The following is a 20,877-nucleotide window of genomic DNA, read 5'->3' on the forward strand; positions in this document are numbered from 1 at the left end:
CTGGCTCCCCATATGAGCTATTGCCATGAGTTCATATTTTCGATTAACCCCATGGATTCCCACCACCACCCAAAATGAAAGCTTGTTTTCTTGAGTAAACAGTTTTTTGTACCTTGTATTTAAAAACTGAGACCAGGTAGTAAAAGCTTCGTCTAAAGCAATGCATTAGTTTGTTGCATTTGCAAGCAATGAGAAGATGCAATAAACTCGGTGGTTGTGGCACTACATTGCAGAAAATAATCTAAAACCGGTTTCCGGATGAATGTCCAATTCTGGTTTAAAGTCAATTTGAGGACTAGTCTGCTTTTCTCTTGATAAGTTCACTTTCTCATAAAAGGATAACCTTTTCCTTTTTGTTTGAAATGGTCTTCTAGTGTAAGAAGGAAACTGAATCACGGCACAATGATAAAATAATGCATACATCTGCCAGCCAAAGTGAAGACAGATTTTATTGCATTTGAAACAATACACCGGGGGTCTTAACACTGAACCTGCGCCACTACATTCATTCCATATTCTCTTTGAAGATTGTGATGCTTAATCATTATGGCTTAATACGTTAGGGGAATCTTGGTTTCTCGAAGAGGAGCCAAATCTTTCACCCAAGAGTCTAGACTCTTGACTTTTCCCCCTTGCTCCGTAACTCAATAGGGCTACTTGGTATGCTAAGTACATGGAATATTTGCAGTGCAAAAAGTAAGCTAAAAGCAATTGTTTCTGCTCTGACATTTCATGAATGAAAGTGTTATATAACACCTTGGATTACTGCCTGACATTTGATTGGCCACAGACAATGCAGTGATTGATTAGTTCTTTACATTGTCCATATGTGATGCTAATCATTTGGATGGGACTTGGTGGTGAGTTTTTAAAAAACGCTCTTGGATACCCTGGGAGAAATAAACTTTTATATCTATTTGCCACACTAAAGGAGGGAAGAACTGCACTGAGTGAAGTGTCAGATATAGTGAGAGGGTGGTGGTGGAATCAAATACAATCATTGTAGTTGTATCCTTAAAGATTTAAAGTAGAGTTGAAATGTGGGGAAATGGCATTCATGTAAGTAGGCAGAGGAGAGCATTGATATGGTGGGCCAAAAGACCCTTCTGCTACATACTGGCTTTTGATACAAATGGTTTTCTGCTGCATGTGATCTTTGATACAAATTGTTGAGATCCAATGGATAAAGAAACCTCTCTGTAGTCAGGGTGTAGTGACTGGAATAGAGGTGACTCTGAATGATGATTAAAGGTCTGGGAATATGAAGGATGATGGAAAAGGGTTGCAGTGAAGAAAATGTTTCATTTGACAAACAGTATTCCAATTTTGCAAGGAATTTGGTAAAAATGAAATATCCTGGTGTTGGGTGAATTTCAACCTGTAAAGATCTAGGACCCTGGTTTCTGTGGACCCATGTTGGGGACCCCTGGTGTAGAAGGTTGTCTGAGGTTACAATAGGATGAAGGTCTGGGCAGAGAAGTGGCATAAGGATTTCAATTGAGGGAAGTGTGCAGAGTAGAAAATTGATGTAGGATTCTTAATAGTGTGGAGAAAGAGGAGGATCTTGTGGTGCACATCCACAGATCTCTTAAAGTTGAGCATGTTGGTAGGGTGGTTGTGTAGGTGAATGGTGGGCATTCATTAGGGGTTTGAGTTAAAATGCTGTGAAATGCTCTAAATCCCCAGTTAGACTAGGAGAATTGTCTTGAGTTTTGGTTGCCTTATTATGGGAGGGATGCAGAAGCATTAGAGAGGGTGCAGAGGAGATTTACCAGGATGTGGCCTGGATTAGAGAGCATATTTTATGAAAATGGGTAGAGCAAGCTAGGGCTTTTCCTTCCATTTCAAAAAGAGACTTGATTAGTGTACAAGATGAGATGCAGAGTGGACGGCCAGTTCCTTTCCCCAGAGTAGCATTGGCTAACATGAGAGATATACTTGGTGATTGGAGCAAAGTATTGGGGAATGTCATTAGGTTTTCAAACGGAGCATGGAACTCTCTCCTAGGTTGGTGATTTAGGGGCATTTAAGTGACTCGTGCACACAAATGAAGGAAAAATGGACGGCTATGTGAAGGAAGGATTAAATTGTTATTAGGATAGGTTTAAAAAGTTGGCAGAACATCGTGGGCTGAATTGCTTGCACTACGTTGCACTGTTCTGAAGTTGTACACCAGAGTCCGATGTTTTCAGAGGGATGGGAAAGCTGAAACAATGCCAATCCAATGTGCATTATTGCTATCTTTGCATATCTTTATTTCATGTACTTAGCAGCTGATTCCACAAATGCAAATTCCTGTAATGTCTCAAATAATGTATATCACCAGGTATTACAATCCGTGGCAATTTCTATTTTTGTTTAGTGTGGGCAAAATTGACACTTAGTGTCCATCCATTCTTGCCCCTGAACAGAGAAAGCCGATATAGGTATCATTTTAAATGTGGGCTCACATTTGGGCCAAACTGGGTACAGAAGACTGGTTATCTGCTCTGAAAGATGACAGTGAAGGAATCATGAAATTTTGGATTCCAAATCACCATATTGAAACTATTTTTTTAAAAAAAAAAGAGAAACTTCCAGACATGTTCAATTTAAAGCTGCCTCAGTGGGTTTCAAATTTGATTCCAGATCAATAGCCCCGAAAACGGATCATTCTTCCATGCTCCCTCTGGGTTGCTTGACAAATTACTGAGTTGGTGAATGCTCCCGGGATGACGAATGGGTGCCTGTTGCAGTGTGTAGTGTGTCTACTGTCTCCCACAGTCTAGGGCTCGACTCCACTCCCTTTCAGGATCATCCATCACATTCCAGCGTGTAGTAGATGGGCACAACATCCATGCCTTTCTGGTTTTAAGTGAACGCCCTTCACCGCCTTAAAGGGAATTCAAGCTTGGATCTCAGCTGTTGGTGATACTAATGAATTTTAAATACCCATTTGTTCATAGGAAGCAAGATGCTCTTGAAAGTCTATTCTATCTTGTGGGTCATTTTGGCATTACTGCGTGGCACTTGAGGTTATATATTTTGGAACACCGCAAGTCATTTGTTACACAATCCTTCCAGATCTTGAAATTAGTTTCAGCAGACTAGTATTCAGCATACTGGTAGTCTAATAACTATTTCAGTGTTTCTATTGTTGAGAAATGGTCTGCCTGAGGGGTTTATCTTGAAGATTTTGGGAGCAGTATAGGCTTGGAGGTGGCTGATTGAATTGCCCTGTTCCTGCATTGCTACTCGTCTGTTGAGGAAATCAGAAGGTATGATCTTTGATCTGGCTCAATTCAGTCTAGTGGTCAGCATTATTGCTTTTCCTTTCCACCCCTGTATCCTGTATGCCTGGACATGGGCTGCCAATGGCAAGCACATTAAAGATATGGAAGGAAAATGCCACTAAAGTTCTCTTTACAAAATCGTTAATGAACTAGAAGGGATAAGCAAATTAATATCAACATTTTGTCCCTGGTCACTACCCATAACACTGAAATCCTTGTTACTGTCTGCAGACCATGATGGCATGTTTGCATGCCAGATGCTGTTCTCCTAAAACAAACTGTTCTGAGCTTTCAGATAGGACGAGATTGTCAAGTGAGCTGAAAAGCTGCTTTAAGGAGGTGTTCGTGTCTTCCTTGTGATGCAATAATCCCATCAATTTGGAACCATGAATGCCTAAAGTGGGCAAGGAGTTTTTGGGATGTTACTGAGAACTCTAGCTATGCATCAGGAGAATGCAGATACCCTGAGTAGGCAATGGTAATAAAACCACACAACCTCAGACTGCCCACGCCAACAGCCTTTTCCACCATCTATAGAAGAGTTGCTGGTTCATTAGCTACCTCAGTGTACCACATCTGAACTGAACCAAGTCTCCCTTGATCTGAAAGGAATGCTGAACAAAACCTTGCAAAACTGTAAATTCAGTTGTCATTCAGCCATACCCATAGAACCATAGAATATTACAGCACAGAAACAGGCCTTTTGGCCCTTCTTGGCTGTGCTGAACCATTTTTCTGCCTCATCCCACTGATCTGCACCTGGGCCATATCCCTCCATACACCTCTCATCCATGTACCTGTCCAAATTTTTCTTAAATGTCAAAAGTGAGCCCGCATTCACCACTTCATCTGGCAGCTCATTCCACACTCCCACCACTCTCTGCGTGAAGAAGCCCCCACTAATGTTCCCTTTAAACTTTTCACCCTTCACCCTTAACCCATAACCTCTAGGTTTTTTCTCCTCTAGCCTCAGTGGTAAAAGCCTGCTTGCATTCATTCTATCTATACGCATCATAATTGTATTATAATTATATGTACATGTGTACATATAAACAAAACATTATTCCTCTGGGTCCAAGGTGCAACATGCAGTACTTGAACACAGCACGTTCAGTTATAATATTATGATAAAGCACATTGAACGGGATTCATTCCTGTATGCCTCACATTCGGCATTGTTTTGGATTTTCACAAATTTTCCTGTGCACCGATAACTTTAATGATGTGGCCATACAAGCTCTAAGAAGAAATGTGGTAAGGGTTTCCTCACGGTCCTTCACATTTCCTTTTCCCAGAATATGTGGATTGGTAAATCAGTAGGCGACTATGCATGAATCTTGGTGTGAGGATCAGCATTAAGACATGCTGGGGGAATTACCATGAGATAACTGTAAATGGTTGTTTATTGGTCATTGCTTCTGAGTTGAAAGGCCTGTTTCTCTGTATAACACAATGGACCCTAAGGTTCAATAATCAAAATGTGTTATTTGGAAAAAAAAATTTGGGGGATTTAATTATCTGACAGGTAAGTGGACAAAACACAAGGTCAGCCATTGTTAAATGGTGAAGCAAGTGCTACATAGTCTGCCACTGTTTCCAATTTCTTCCTTCACATGGAAGAGTAGATTGAGGAAAGCTGTTGGTGAGTTCCAGGGTATAACAAAAATTGGAAATGCAATTAGGAAGCATATTACAAACAAAATGAAGGGTGGAAGATGGTTATAGATGCAAAGTGGTATTAGGAGCAAGTTCAATGGGAATTTTGAAGCTTCTGCTAGCTATACAAGGACATGGGTTGTTTCAAAGATGTGCATGTAGGTTAGCTGCAGTCTTTGAACTACAGAACCAACTTGACAGCATACGGCAGCATTTCAGTGTAATACTATTACAGCAGCAGTGTCTGGGGTTCAATTCCTACAGCTGTCAGTAAGGAGTTTGCACATTCTCCCTGTGACCTCCTAGATTTCCTCTGGGTCCTCCGGTTTCCTCACTTTTCAAAGACTTATGGTTTAGTTGGTTAATTGGTCACATGGGTGTAATTGGGTGGCAAGGGCTTGTTGGGCCAAAAGTGCCTGTTAGTGTACTGTATCTCTAAACAAACCCTCCAACTCATAACTTCTAAACTAGGAAGGATACGGTTGTTGATCAGGTTTAATGCTGGTGATGCAATCTTCTTTGCAGAAAGATAATGAAGAGAAAACGGCAGAAGTGAAGGAACCACAGGTTGCTGTTATCCAGAAACTCGAGCAGACTATTGAGCAATTAAGAACCAAAATTGCTGAGCTGGAGAAGCAGTCAGCCCTGCTTGACCAGGAGAGCACTGTAAAGTACCAGGAACCTGGCAGCGAGGATGTAGCTTCGAACACTCCTGATGTTCAAACTGACTGGCAGACTCCTCTTCTAACACATACACAGAGATTTTGTGTAGAAGCTAAATCTGCACAGACTTCGCCTACTCAAGAACATGCTTCTATTCAAGTGCCTTTATTCAACAGCCATTCTTCACGGCCTCCAACTTCCAGCTGTATGGTTTCCCCGTCTCAGGATCATTCGGTAAATGTAACCGTAGCACAATCACGCACTCTGGGAGATTCATGTGTTGCTTCGCAAGTGCTGGCTTCTCAGCCTGACCAAGGTTCTCCTACTCCAGCGGGTCAAAGTTTACAGGACCTCCCGCAAGTTGTATCCATTCAGTGTACACCGTCTCCGCTGGCAAGCTGCCAATCAACTCCTCTGCCTGCGGTGGGAATTCTACATTCGCCTGTTTTACCCAGTAGCGATATTTTGCCGTCGCCAATTTCTCCACCTGTCTCTGACCCATCGGGTATTTCAGCCCCATTTCTTCCTCCTCCACCACCGCCGCTTCCTCCTGTTGATCCTGAGCATGTCCCTCCACTTCAGCTGCCGCTTGGCTGTGGGTACCCACCCCCTTCGCCTCCCCCTCTGCCTGGCTCTGCTGTCCCCCCTCCTCGCCCTTTATCCAGCTCTGTTTCTCCTGCTCACCCGTTACCCTGCTCTTCCATTCCACCTGCTCCCCCACTGCCTGGCTCTGGGCTTCCCCCATCCCCTCCTCCTCTGCCCGGCTGTGCCATTCCGCCCCCTCCTCCTCTGCTCGGCACTGCCGTTCCCCCTCCACCCCCTCCTCCTCCTCTGCCAGACAGTGCCGTTCCCCCTCCGCCCCCTCCTCCTCCTCTGCCAGGCTGTGCCGTTCCCCCTCCGCCCCCTCCTTCTCTGCCAGACAGTGCCGTGCCCCCCCCTCCTCTGCCAGGCTGTGCCGTTCCCCCTCCGCCCCCTCCTCTTCCTCCTCTGCCAGGCTGTGCCGTTCCCCCTCCTCCTCCTCCTCTGCCAGGCTGTGCCGTTCCCCCTCCGCCCCCTCCTCCTCCTCCTCCTCTGCCAGGCTGTGCCGTTCCCCCTCCTCCTCCTCCTCTGCCAGGCTGTGCCGTTCCCCCTCCGCCCCCTCCTCCTCCTCCTCCGCCAGGCTGTGCCGTTCCCCCTCCTCCTCCTCCTCTGCCAGGCTGTGCCGTTCCCCCTCCGCCCCCTCCTCCTCCTCCTCCTCTGCCAGGCTGTGCCGTTCCCCCTCCTCCTCCTCCTCTGCCAGGCTGTGCCGTTCCCCCTCCTCCTCCTCCTCTGCCAGGCTGTGCCGTTCCCCCTCCTCCTCCTCCTCTGCCAGGCTGTGCCGTTCCGCCCCCTCCTCCTCCTCCTCCTCCTCTGCCAGGCTGTGCCGTTCCCCCTCCGCCCCCTCCTCCTCTGCCAGGCTGTGCATTCCCACCTCTTGCTGGTTCTGGAGTTGCTCCTCCAATGCAGATGGGGCAGTGTCCACCACTTCCTCCTCCAGGCTTGGGTTTTCTTCCACCACCCCTTCCGTCGGGATTTCTTGCAATTGGAATGAAGGACAAATTGCCAAGGAAAGTTGCCATTGATCCATCTCGTCCAATGAAGCCTCTCTATTGGTCAAGAATCCAGCTAAGCAGTAAAAGGTAATAAGGTAGTGAATTGCCTAGAGTTCAGTGTGCAGCTGTATTGTGATCTTGTTTTATAGATATTTGATAAATATTCTGGAACCTCTAGGTCTAACCTTTGATTTGGGTTCAACCAAGGTATGTTCTAGATCAATATGGGTTTTTGGAGATCGTCTACTCTTTATATCCACTTGAAAACCTTAAACTCTAGATGAGCAAACTCATCAGTAAATTTTATTAAACTGAAAGTGATGCACTATTGGTTAGTTAATCCCAAATCCCTCCCCTTATTACTGCTGGTTTGTTCTCCCCTACACAGTTATCTATGGAAGTTGATAGGTAGTCAACATTTTGGGCTGAGATCCTTCCTCAGGACCAGAGTAAGGGTTTTGGTCCGAAACGTCAACTGTATATTTATTTCCATAGATGCTGACTGACCTGTTGAGTTCCTCCAGAATTATGTGTATTGCTTTGGATTTCCACCATATGTGGACTTTCCAATGTTTAAGGTTTAGCTTTATGTGACATGACAACCAAATTTCAAAGATTTGTACACATTTAGGGGGTTCAGTACTCAATACAACTGCAGATGCTCATATTACTTTAAAATGTTGGAAATGGACTGTGGTTCAGGCAGCATCTGTGGTAAGAGGGACATGGTTAACATTCTAGTCATTGTCCACAGTTAAGAATTCAGCTAAGCAGTAAAAGAGAACAAGATAGTAAATAGATTAGTGCTCGGTATGTAGCTGTGATGTACAATCCTGATCAACGCTGATCAGGATGGGAAAAGGAATGTTTTCCTGTGGAGAGAACTACAAGAATGTCTGCCATAGGATGGAGACTAAAATTGCCAAGGTGCTACACATGCAGTTGGTGCAGTTCAAGCGATAAATGTTGGTTAGTTGCCCTTGATCTGTCTGGAGGAGAGTAAATGGTGTAGGATCAGTGACAACAGCAGATAGATGAAGCAGCATTTTGGAACTGAGATGCAGAATTTGGCTTTGCTGGAAATGTGAAGTTACTTAGAGTTGGTACAACCTGCAAAGAGGAAAACGGTGATCAGATGAAAGTATGGAAGCTCTTTATTGGGGGGGGGGGGGGGGGGGGAGAGGGAAGAACTTTGAGCAAACCACTTTCCCTACAAATTAACCGGTGATCATGAATCTATTTTCACAGAATGTTGTTCGGCGTTGTCAAATAGTTAAGAATTTGTTCTGTAATCTGAAGCTTCCTTTTGTGTCACAACACTATTGGAGATGTATCAGTATGTATGGAGCAGGTCTAGCTGTTTTTTTTTCAAAGTTGGTATTCTAAACAGAAGAACAAGAAATGAAAGCAGGATCTGGTCAGCTAGAAGCGGCATGACCATCTCCCACTGCCTGCTGTTCAATCATTAACTCCATAATCCCTTGGTTTCCCTTTTGCATCCAAAAATCTTTCCAACCATACCTAGAATATACTGAGTGAGCCTTGAAAATCCATCCTCCCCCTTGAGAGAATTCTGGTGCTTCTCCCCACTGCCCTCATGAATGAATGACTCTGTTAACAAAATAACCCTGTTTCTAGACACTGCAGCCAGAATCATCCCGGTATTACCCATATTAAAGCCATTTAAGAGTTTCGTATGTTAAATACTAGAAAGAAAGCCCGGTCTATATTTTTGTCAATGCAATCTCACCACTTATCTCAATCCCTGCTCGGTCTTAATGAAGGGTTTCAGCATGAAATGTTGACAGTTTCTTTCCCACCATAGGTGCTACTTGACCTACTGAGCTCCTCCAGTGTTGTATTTCTGAGTATTTGCATTTTTTATACTCAGTTGGGAGATCTGGTCTGTATACAGTATTCCATCAAGCTTCCTCATAATTGTAGTAAAATGCCTTTATTCTTGTACCCAAATCCTTTTGCAATGAAGACTAGCATTTGCCTTCCACATTACCTGCTGTATCTACATGTTAACTTTAAGTATTTTGTACATGGGTACCTAGGTCCCTACTGAGCTTTATAATCTCATCCTCTCTCCAAAATGTGGCTCTTGGCAAACTAGATGACCTTGAGTCCATGTGCTACATCCTTGGTCATTTCCTGTCTGTCCATTGGCTCTTTAAAGCTTCTCTGCATCCTCCCCACTAACCAAGTTAGCATCTAGATTTGTATACTCAGCAAACTTTGATATATTTGGCCAAATCCTGGAAGTAGCTTGTGAACAAATGGGAAATTCTCCCTAATTCTTGCAGCACCCCAGTAGTCAATACCTCCAGCTTGAAAATGGCAGATTAAGACATCCTTTTGAAACATTAAACTATTCCTAATGCAAACTAATGCATTAGCCCTGTTCCTGTTGATCTTATTTTCCTTAGTAATTTTCAGTATTGTAACTAATTTAAGACTACGTCAAACTTAAAGTACTCGCGTCCACTCGTTGCCTGCTAATTTGCTAGTGATCACCTCTAGGGGTAGTTAGGGGTGGTGTGGAACTTGTGAGGATAAATCGTTTATTATATCCCAGACAATTCCTATTACTGTTTGAAAAGCTTTATTACCACTTCGTTAATAATAAATTCCAGTATTTCCCTATTAATGACGGATCTAAATAGTGTAATTACCCACTTTCTCTCCTGTATTGTAGAGTTCTATTTGCTATTCTGCATTCCAGGGGAGTCTTTCTGGAGTGCCAGTGCTAATTTCTTTGTGCAAGCTACAGCTTTCTCTTAAATACAGCAGATTCTGCAGTTGTTGGAAATCCAACGTAGCACACGCAGATTGCTGGAGGAACTCAGCAGGTCATGCAGCATCTATGGAAAGGAATATAGAGTCGATGTTTTGGGCCAAGACCCTTCATCATACTTTGTTTCTGGCAACTTTGTAGTTTGACACACAAAATACCTTACTCCTACTGTTCCCTCTGAGGTGTGTGGCAACACGGTAATTGAAATGCTCCTGTGTACGTAGCCTTTGTTACTGCACAGCTGGAATTTTTTATTGTTGATTTAAAGTGTGGTGCAGTTTTCAGGCCAAGGGGGTGGGGACCTATTGAGAGCAATGGTTGGTCTGTGCAACTATAAATAAGAGGGAATGTTACTTATTCCCTAATATTTCTTCACTTTTTCTAGTATTTTATGCTCTCAGAAACTTTAATGTTCTCCATTTCTTTGTATCTCTATTATTAGTTTGCACTTATTCCACTTTTACATGGGCCTTGGCTCACCATCTTTGAAGCTATCAATCTTCGGTGTCACTGTTCCCTTTGGTAACATTACAAACTTTTCTCCTTTGATCAACTAACATCATTGACTAATCTGCTAGGGCTTGTCCATTTTATTCTTTGGATTTAAGCACTAGTAGATACAGGGGCTCCCTGGGTTACACTTGACCTGAAAAAGCTTTGCATAGATTTTTCCATGCATTTTTTTGAGCTAATCTGGTATGGTATTCATTAATGACTAGCTGTAGTAGTTTATAATGTATAATGTTCAGGTGGTTATTCAGTGAAAGACTTATGGCATGTGTACAGGGAAGTGATACAATAGGGGAACTATTGAAAACAGATATTTCTGATTTATGGAGAAATTGGCTATGTTGCATTGTTTTCAGTTGAGTGTTCTGAAGTAATTCCAAAACTTCGCTATGTTTCCATGAAGTCTGTTGGATCATACCTGGTTATCCTTGCTAAACAAATCGACAAAACAATGTACGTGTAGGTTAGGTATCTTGCATTTATGTTCACTTTTTCCTGTAATTGTCCTTTCTTTGTTATTGTGTTCTGTGGCAGACTCTGGTTGTCATTAATTATAATGCATCCCTTCGCTTTTAAAATCCTTCATAATTAGCTTTTTTAAAAAAAACTGTTCACCTGAATCCCCCAGCTATTTAGTTTAGAGACTCATTGGTCTTGTCTCCAGTATCGTAATTTGTTATTTGTAATTCCAACCAATTTTCAATGAAACAGCTCCCCTTTTCCCCAGCAAGGCTTCAGGAGTTGAAGCCCAGTTCTCCCATTATGATTGGAGGGTGGGGGGGGGGGGGAATAAAATTGTGGAAATCTGAAATCATTCGGGTTTATTGTTACTGACCTAAATCATGAAATTTGTTTTGTGGTAGCAGTACAGTGCAAGCATAACAGACTTGTAAGTATTAACATTTTTATAGTGCAAGAGAGGAATGGTCTTCATGGACCATTCAGGAGTCAGACAGCAGAGGGGAAGAAGCTGATCCTGAAAATTGAGGTCTCTAGGTTTGTGTACTTCCTGGCAGTAGTAGTGAGAGGGGAGCATATTGGAGAAGGTTGAGATGTCTTAGCAGATCACACTAAAATGAGAGAAATGGTGAGAATTTCAGAGTTACGGCCTTAATTGGGAAAATTATAGTTCTGTAGAAAGGTGAGCATTGGCAATTAATGGAGGGTGATCAAGAGTGACTGATGTAAATGATTCTTTTTAAGAGAAAGAAAGTTAATCAGTCAATTTTCCTGGAGGAAAAAAATGGAAACTGGGGGGGAGTGAGGTGTTAAATAAGCATACCACAACTGAGAAAGACATGAAGAATGAACACAAGGCACACGACAGAAATCTCAAGTTTTTTTTTAAAAAAGTGCTGGAAATAATTGGGTCAGAAGTTGTGGAAAGAGGAATGACTAATATTTTAGTTAATGACCTTTTACATCAGAACTGCTCAGTGGTTATCTGAACTTAATGAAATCATTTTAAGTCCTGATGACTCTAATATCACCTGCACCAATCAACAATCTGAAATTGATGATTGACGGAGGAAGGTTTTGGGAAAACAAGTTTATCTTAATCATTTTTGAAATGTTTATCTCAGATTAATCCTTCACTGTTTATCTGCACGAGAATTGAATAGAGCCACCAAATGATTCATTGACCTTGTGTAACTACTGTTCTAAAGTGCATACAAATCATTAAGAACATTGTCCAGACCATTTGGTTCACACTATTGTGCTGATTATTTAACTTCACAATCAATCTACATGCATCAATCATCCCCTCCCTCCTACATAGCGTGTCGCCCATTACCCTCCGTTTCTCTTGCATCCATGTGCCTATCTTAAGAGACTCTTGGTGTTGCTAATGTGTCAGCCTCAACCAGCACCCAGGCACCCATCGCTTTACATCTGTGGAAAAAAAAATGATAAAAATTGCTTAGAAGCAAGTTATTGCTGTTGGTGAATTGTTAGAGTAGTAATCTCCACGAATCACTTGAGTACCTGAGGCCATGACGCATTATCCCAGTGGTAAAGCAAGCTGCACATGGAACATATTCCTCAGTGGTAATTCTCTTCCAGATGACTTATATGGTTTTGATTGCTCCAATATTTTTGCTAGCTTCCATGTTCTAATTTCTGTCTCCAAAATTCTGATATCTCCTAATCTCGCTATGCCTTCCACTTATTGCCCCTGTATAAACTAATGATTTTAATTTTAAAGTTCTTTTAATTTAAAAATCCACTTGTAAATCCCAGTTTCTCCAATTTCTCAGTTCTTGAATACCTGCACTCTCAATTTTGTGCTCTAGTCTGTCCCTGATAATTGTTCCAGATTGTCTTCAGTCCTTAAAATTGGGAAGTCCAAGTCTTGCTGCTCCATTCACACCTCTTCCTGCATTTTAAAAAGTCTCATTCACTTTAAAGTAGGCATCTTTGGTCATCTACCCCACTATTTTGTGTAAGAATGGGCTGTTTAATAAAGCTTTTAACGTGCCTTGAAACATTGTACTACACTTTTTAAAAAAAAAACACACACCCATGTAATCATTTGCTGCTGTAACTTGTAAGCTCTAAGATGTGAGTTAGAGAAGTGGCAAATGTTATAATGAAAGTTCAACCTAAAAATTGAATTGTTTAATTTCTTCAAATTCTCCTTTAATTGTAGTCTTGGATTTTACATTTGATGTACTATGGTTGTGTAAACAACACATTTGCATGGAAAAGCATTAGTGGTTCAGATTTTTGCAGAGGAGATCTTCACTTTTAAGAGCTGAAGTCATTTAATGTGAGAAAAAGGCGGATGTGATTTCTTTGTAGGTTGGGATATGCAAGATTTGCAGGAAACTCATTCTAGAAAATCACCCCTGGTGCATTGGAAATGTACTTTGTGGAAGGGTGCATCTGTAAAAATGGTTCACTGCTTTGCCTATCCATTAGTCTATATACAGGATACAGAGTGCTGAGAAGATGACCTGTTAACTCGATAGATAAAATTCCATCCACTAAAACTTCCGATAGGCTGCCCAATGAGGTGCAGATGAGATAGAATTATTTTGCTTGAATCTATTAGAGCAGGTTTGATTTAAAAGATTTGTAAAGTGTCTTTAATGGAGGCCAGGCCAGAATAGTTTGTGGCATGAAACCTCTTTGTAACAACCAAGTTGAAGTGATGGGTAAGCACAGCCACAAAAATCAATGCTGTCATAGAAGCATTTTCAAAAATAAATGTTTGAAAAGGGAAAATAATAGGACATTAAAGCAGTATAGGCACTTTGGCCCACAGCGTTTTGCTGAGCTTTTAACCTACTCTATGATTAATTTAACCCTCCCCACAGTATAGCCCAGAATCCTACATTTTTCTTTCATCTGTGTACCTATCTAAGAGTCCCTTAAATACTCCTAATGTATCAGCCTCAACCACCACCCCAGCAGTACATTCCAGACACTTGTCACGCTGTGCTTTTAAAAAAAAATAAACTACAACTGACATCTTCCATAAACCTGCCTCCACTTATAAAATGAATCGTTTAGTATAAACCATTTTCTGCCCCTGGAGAAAAGCACTGGCTATTCATTCTGTCTTTGCCCCTTATCCTGTGCAACTTAACCAAGTCTCTTCTTGCTCTCTCTGGTTCCAAAGAGGGAAAACCTGAGCTCACTCACCCTTTCCGTAGAGAACACATTCTATAATTCAGGTAGCATCCTCGTAAATTCCTTCTGTAACTTCTCTAATGTTTCCACATTTCTATGAGCAAACGAGAACCGAACACAAATGTACAATATAAGGGGCCAGTGTTTGTCTGTTTTGGGGGGAGGGGAGCAGGGAAGAATTCAATAAACACAATGGCTTCATCAATGCATTGGGATGTGGATGAACAATTTAAAGTTTAACTGTCAATCAACTATGAATGACTACCCATGAGTACAGTCGAACAAAACAGCCTTCCTCCAGGGCTAAGATGCAAAACAGTGCTGACAGCCATGCATAATACAATCATACAGCACGTGTACTGTAATTATGGTTTACTAATAAACATTGTCACACCAAAGAGCCCAAATCCCTAAGTGCCTTATTCAATAGATTGATGGCAATCAGCATGTTATGGGCAAGGACAAGCCCACAGCAGTCCAATCATCGTGCCCCAGTGCAGCCGTAGATGAACGCAATCGAGCTCATCTTTCACCAACCAAACACCGGAGGGAAGCACTGACGGCTGGGGCCAGTGACCCAACCCAGCACGGACACTGTGCCTCACCTCTGGCGTTGCCTCCCCTGGGTGGCTGCAGCAGGTGACCCTCCCCCCTCCACCCCATGGCACGAGGGTCTAGTTGTGCAACTGAGTCTACCCATTTCCTCTGCTGTTAGTCTCGCCAACAAACTAGTGAAGTAGACTTGCAATATTCTATATTACCAATGTCCAACTGAGTTTTGCAGTCACAAGAAAGAAGTCCAAGACAGTCACTCGCTGTTAGACTGCACCACAACTTCATGCACCAATTCCAATGCCCTCCTGCAGCAGGTGGCAACGTGGTCCACACCAACTCTGGCTTCTCTGCTGTCAAGCAACTTGCTGATGGGGTAGACTTGCAGTACTTGATGTTCTTAATCTGCAGCAGTGTCTTGTAGTTGTAAAAAAAAAAACACGAGGGATGAACAAGTACACCATTGGTTAGACTTGGAGTGACTGCTATGTCTGATTGTACCACCATCTTACTACTAGAGCACACAGTGTATGAGTTGAAGTACAGTCTGCTCTGCCATTGCCTTGGCTTCATTTTTTTCATCAATGATTTTAGATATTTCTGCTATATGTGAGCCAGTCCTGGCCTTGTACCAATGCAAACTGTTTCAATAGTACTCTGTACTGGGGAACTCCAGTGGTCTGGGGTTCTAAGAAAATAAATTTCTCCCTTTCCTCTCCTAAAAGATGCATTCCTTTAGTCTGAAACTGGCCCCGAATACCAGATGTCCTCCAGGTGGAGAAACGCCTACCTTGTCAAGCGCTTTTGGAATTTCTTTTCCCAATGTAATCATATTTCATTTTCCAAATTCAAAGGTAGACATCTTGGGTCTAAACAAGAGATTCTGCAGATGCTAGAAATCCCGAGGAACACATACAAGTTACTGGAGGAACTCAGCAGGTCGGGCAGCATCTATGGAAAGGAGTTAAACAGTTGAAGTCTCAGACCAAACGTCAACTGTCTATTCCTTTCCAACTAGGATCCAAACTGCTCAATCCTTAGTTTTCTTTGTCCAGTCTGCTTATTTAGGATAAATGGCCATCTCCTATGCTACATTATTCTAAAATCCCATTAAAGATCAATCTTTTATTTTTATTCTGGATTGTTGTGCAAGTACTCAAAGCTCCCAAAAGAAGCACTGATGTGTTCATACTATATTAAGCCTTGCTGCAGAGTTGGCAACTAGTTCAAACTTAGCAAGTCTCTGCAGTTAATTTTTTTGGTTTGCAGGCATTCTTAATTTTAATGTGCAGTCCTTTTCAGTTAGTGAAGATGCAGTGGTATGGCCTTGAATGTAAATAATCAAGTGTGGATAATGGGAAGTATAACATTTGAGAAATATTTGTGGGAGCGCTTGCAGGATGAGTATTTGGTCGATGATTTAAAAGTCAAAAGGTTTGCTGTCTAAAGCTTTTAAGTTGGTGCCGTGTTTAATTCTCAACATCGTTGCTATAAAGAGAAAAGAAAAATACTTAATTTTGTTGTGGCTGAAAGCAAGTCCCAACTGCTGCTGTTTTGGAAGGCGTTTTGTTTTGGTGACGGATATTGTGTTCAACATCTGTGATCTATTTGGTTGAGGTCTTATGTAATGTGACTGCAAGATTACCGGAGCTTAAGCTGTAGACAGTGGCTGGAAGCCACCTTTTCCATCTCTCCAAACCCCCCCCCCAAACCACCACTTCCCATTCAACTTGAGCTTTTCACTCAACTATTGATGTCGTTTATATGCAAGAGGTCCATTTCTAGGTCGTGTCCGAGATAGTGAAAGTCTCCATTACATCTGTTCATACATGGCCAAATTTTTTACTTATAAATTGTTCTTCCACCGCATTCATTCTCAAAATATAGCTGCAACTGGGTAGGCCTGTGTATCATGCCCCTCCCTGATTGCCCAGTGCTGAGGACAGTTTAAAATTAACACCATGCTGTGCTCTGGAGTGTCTTATTAACCAGGCTTGTCCAGATAGGCAAATCTTGGTCTTGAAATACACAAGTAAACCAAATAGCCTTTAGTAGTAAACTGGAAGAGGTATTGTCACCATTATGATTTTTTTTTAACTACTCAAGTTTAAAATTTCTCAGCTTTCATAATGGGATTTGAACTCAAGTGCAGTAACTTAATGACTGTACTGACTACTGTCAGGAAAATTAGTTGTCATTTTGAGTAGGTTTTAAATTAAATGTATTTCTTCTTTGTAGAGAAACAACAGTACCCATTTGGGCAGCACTGGAAGAACCTACAATTAATGCTCAAGAACTGGAAAACTACTTCTCCAAATCGGCTGTCAAGGAGAGGAAAAAGCCAATTTTGGATACATACAGCAAAACAAAAGCCAGACAGGTAAATTGTCTCCAGTTACAAAGAAATCTGATGGAATCTTGTATGATCTAAAATACACTCTTAAAATAGAAACATAGAAAGCCTATAGCACAATACAGGCCCTTTGGCCCACAATGCTGAGCCGAACATTACTTAGAAATTACCTAAGGTTACCCATAACCCTCTTTTTCCAAGCTCCATGTACCTATCCAGGAGTCTCTTAAAAGACCCTATCGGATCCTCCACCTCCACCACCGTTGCTGGCAACCCATTCCACGCACTCACCACTCTCTGCGTTAATTTAAAAAAAAAATACCCCTGACATCTCCTCTGTATGTTTTTCCAAACACCTTAAAACTGCGCCCTCTCATATTAACCATTTCAGCCCTGGGAAATAGCCTCTGACTATCCACACAATCAATGCCTTTCATCATCTTGTACACCTTTATCAGGTCACCTCTCATCCTCTGCTGTTCCAAGGAGAAAAGGCTGAGTTCACTCAACCTATTCTCATAAGGCCTGCTCCCCAATCCAGGCAACATCCTCGTAAACCTCCTCTGTACCCTTTCTTTGGTTTCCACATCCTTCCTGTAGTGAGGTGACCAGAACTGAGCACAGTACTCCAAGTGGGGTCTGACCAGGGTCCTATATAGCTGTAACATTACCTCTCGGCTCTTGAACTCAATCCCACGCTTGATGAAGGCCAGTGCACTGTATGCCTTAACCACAGTCAACCTGCGATTGCGTAAAATTCTGTATGCATAATGATTTTAGCAGCAAGTTCTGATTGTTTCACTGAAATGTCAATCCATCTTTTAGACGGGCAGGCCAGCTGTATATTTCTTGCATTCAGTTGGTACTTCAGTGCTTATTTGTTACCAGCTCCAGAACTCAATGCACTTTCAAGGACTCTTTATCTTATTATCTTGTGTTTTCAGTATTGCTATTTATACTTGCATTTGCACAGTTTGTTGACTCCTGCACTCTGGTTGATCTTTCCTTGATCCTGCTGTAGCTACTATTCTATAGATTTGCTGAGTATGCCAACAACAAAATGAATCTCAGGGTTGTATATAGTGAGGTATGTACCGTGATAGTAAACTTTAGTTTGAACTTTTGAACTTTGAAATAGAGTATCGTGTACAGTTCTGGTCTTCCTGTTATTGGAAGCATGTTGTTGAATGGGAAAAGTGATAAAAGATGCACAAAGATTTAGCCTGGACTTTGGGTTTGAGTCTGAGAGACTGGATATGCTGGTGCCCTCTTCTCTGGGGTGAAGGAGGCTGAGGAGTGACCTTAGATTTAGGAAAGGATATGGGGTGTAGGTAAAGTGGTTGTTTCAGTTTTTTTCCTCAGGGTAGGAAGATCCAAAATTGGAGGGCTTGTGTTTAAATTGGGGGGATAAAAATGGATAAGGATTTGAGGCACACAATTTTCCTGCATTTGGTAGCGAGTATATGAAACAAGCTGCCAGAGGAAGCTGTAGAGCTGGATATAATTATGACATTTAAAAGACATTTGACAAATAGGTTGAGACAGGTATAAGCCAAATGTAGGTAAGCATAATTGACACGAACAAGTTGGGATGAAGGGCCTATTTTTGATGCAGCATGCAGCTCTTTGACTTTGACCAGTGTACTTCTGGTTAGAACCAAGTCTACACCAATGTTCCCTCCAATTTGTAATGACCAGTGTGTGCAAAAATCTTATGCTGTGCATTTTTTTCCTAGTGACTACAACATGTGCACTGAATTTCTTCAAATAAAAACAGTACAAATAAACCAGTTCGAAAATCTGCAGACAACTTATTGCTAACTCCATGTTGGCAACACCATCTGCTTCAGAAACTGGAAAAGGAAATGTGGTTGTGTATAATTGTGAAATATACTTAACATGCCAGAGATAGAAGGTGCCAACCTTTTGTGTGCAGTTTAATTTCCTTCGTGCTCTATTAGCAAAAGATGTGTGCGTGTACACATCTTTAGAGAGTTTTGTGTACAACATAGAGAAAGACTGTTTCAGTGCATTATTTGCATGGCTGAAGTGTCGAAAGAGGGAAAGCTGAGCCAAAGGATTATTGTTTGAGGGATAACAGACTGGCAACTTAGTTAACTCTGTTGCTGGACTAATTTCCACAGAGCAGATAATCAGTGTGGGGTTGTTTGAACCTTTAAAGATATAAAATAACTTCAGCTTCCATTGTAATCCATGCGTTCAACATTTTTACTTTGTAAGAAATTAAAAGATGAAAATTTAAAGCTGAAGATGCTAACAATGTGAAATAAAATCATGTGAGGGTAAGACTCAGCAAGTTTGGCAGCATCTGGAGAGAGACAGGTTGCAGAACCTTGTCAGAACTTTGAAAGAGAAAACTGTAGCTTTTAAAATTTGTGGGTTCTAGGTTTTAGTTTTTAGTCCTTTAAGATTTGAATCTACTTAAATATCACTCTAAATTAGTTACAGGAAAATAGCTAACCGCATTGATCCCGAGAAAAGTTGAAATGCTGTGAACTTGCATTGGGAGGGAACAAATTCAGCTGAATTTAAAGGATTGTTAAACCAATATGCCTCAATATCAAAATAAAAACCGAAGCTCTTAAGAAACTTGAAGTTGGGTAATTCTGTTGAGGTTGGCTAAATCACATTTGTATATTCAGGTTGTGTTAACTTGAATAAGACAGTAGGGAAAAGAATAAGGCATGCTGTGATGCATACAATTTTCCTCATACCACTGTTTATTTTTTACCTGTTATTTTTATTGAACATCCAGAATTAAGGGCTCTGCTTAATGTTAAAATCAATGTAGTCACATTGCAGAAATGCATCCACAAATTCATCAAGGCACAAAGCAAAGTTACTTTTGGACATTTGTGCATTAGTTGATTTGAAGCAGAATGCCGATCTAGTTGGACCATAGATATTGGAGCAAAAACGGGACTTCTAGCCCATCGAGTCTGCTTGCCATTTCATCATGGCTTCTTATCAACCGTGGATCTATCAACCTCAGCCTTAAATGTACACAAAGACATGGCCTCCACCGCTGCCTGTGGCAAAGAATTCCACAAATTCACCACTCTCTGGCTAAAGCAATTCTTCCTCATCTCGGTTCTAAAAGGACGCCCCTATATTCTGAGCCTGTGTTCTCTGGACTGAGACTCTCCCACATCCACTCTGTCAAGGCTTTTCAACATAACAATAGTTTTCAATAAGGTCACCCTTCATTCTTAAGTTTTAGTGAGTTCCCGCCCAGAGCCATCAAATGCTGTCCATATGTCAAACTATTCAATCCTGAAATCATTTTCATGAGCCACCTTTGAGCCCTTTCCAGTTTCAGCACATCCTTTCTAAGATGAGGGGCCAAAACTGCTCTCAGTATGCCAAGTGAGGCCTCAGTGGGGCTTTATACAGTCTCGATGTTACATGCTTGCTTTTCATTCTAGAACTCTTGAAATGAATGCTAACATCACATTTGCCTTCATCTCCACAGACTTAACATGCAATTAACTTTTAGGGAATCCTGCACAAGGACTCCCAAGTCCCTTTGTGCATCATTTTTTATATTTTCTTTCCATTTAGAAAATGCTCAACCCTTTCATTTCTTCTACCAAAGTGCATGACCATACACTTCATGACACTGTACTCCATCTGTCATTTCTTTGCCCATTCTTCCAAGTCCTTCTGCAGCCTCTGTACTTTCTCAACTGCCTGTCCCTCCACCTATCTTCATAACACCTGCAAACTTTGCAACAAAGCCATCAATTCCATCATCCAAATCATTGACATGTATCATAAAAAAAGAATTTGTCCGAACACAGATCCCTGTGGAATACCACTATTCACTGGCAACCAACCAGAAAA

At 41.7% G+C, this 20,877-nt stretch overlaps 1 protein-coding gene across 2 annotated transcripts in view; it reads left to right on the plus strand.

Annotated features, from left to right (window-relative positions):
• Positions 1 to 20,877, plus strand: part of fmn2b (formin 2b) — a 464,635-nt gene that overhangs the window by 108,678 nt on the left and 335,080 nt on the right. For both annotated transcript variants that reach the window (XM_073050587.1, XM_073050588.1), the window contains exons 5-6: positions 5,454 to 7,249; positions 16,899 to 17,040. In XM_073050587.1, the coding sequence (XP_072906688.1) occupies positions 5,454 to 7,249; positions 16,899 to 17,040 (1,938 nt within the window). The remainder of the gene's footprint in view (positions 1 to 5,453; positions 7,250 to 16,898; positions 17,041 to 20,877) is intronic.

Source organism: Hemitrygon akajei, chromosome 7, assembly GCF_048418815.1.
Source record: "Hemitrygon akajei chromosome 7, sHemAka1.3, whole genome shotgun sequence".
In the NCBI taxonomy this organism is placed as follows: Eukaryota; Metazoa; Chordata; class Chondrichthyes; order Myliobatiformes; family Dasyatidae; genus Hemitrygon; species Hemitrygon akajei.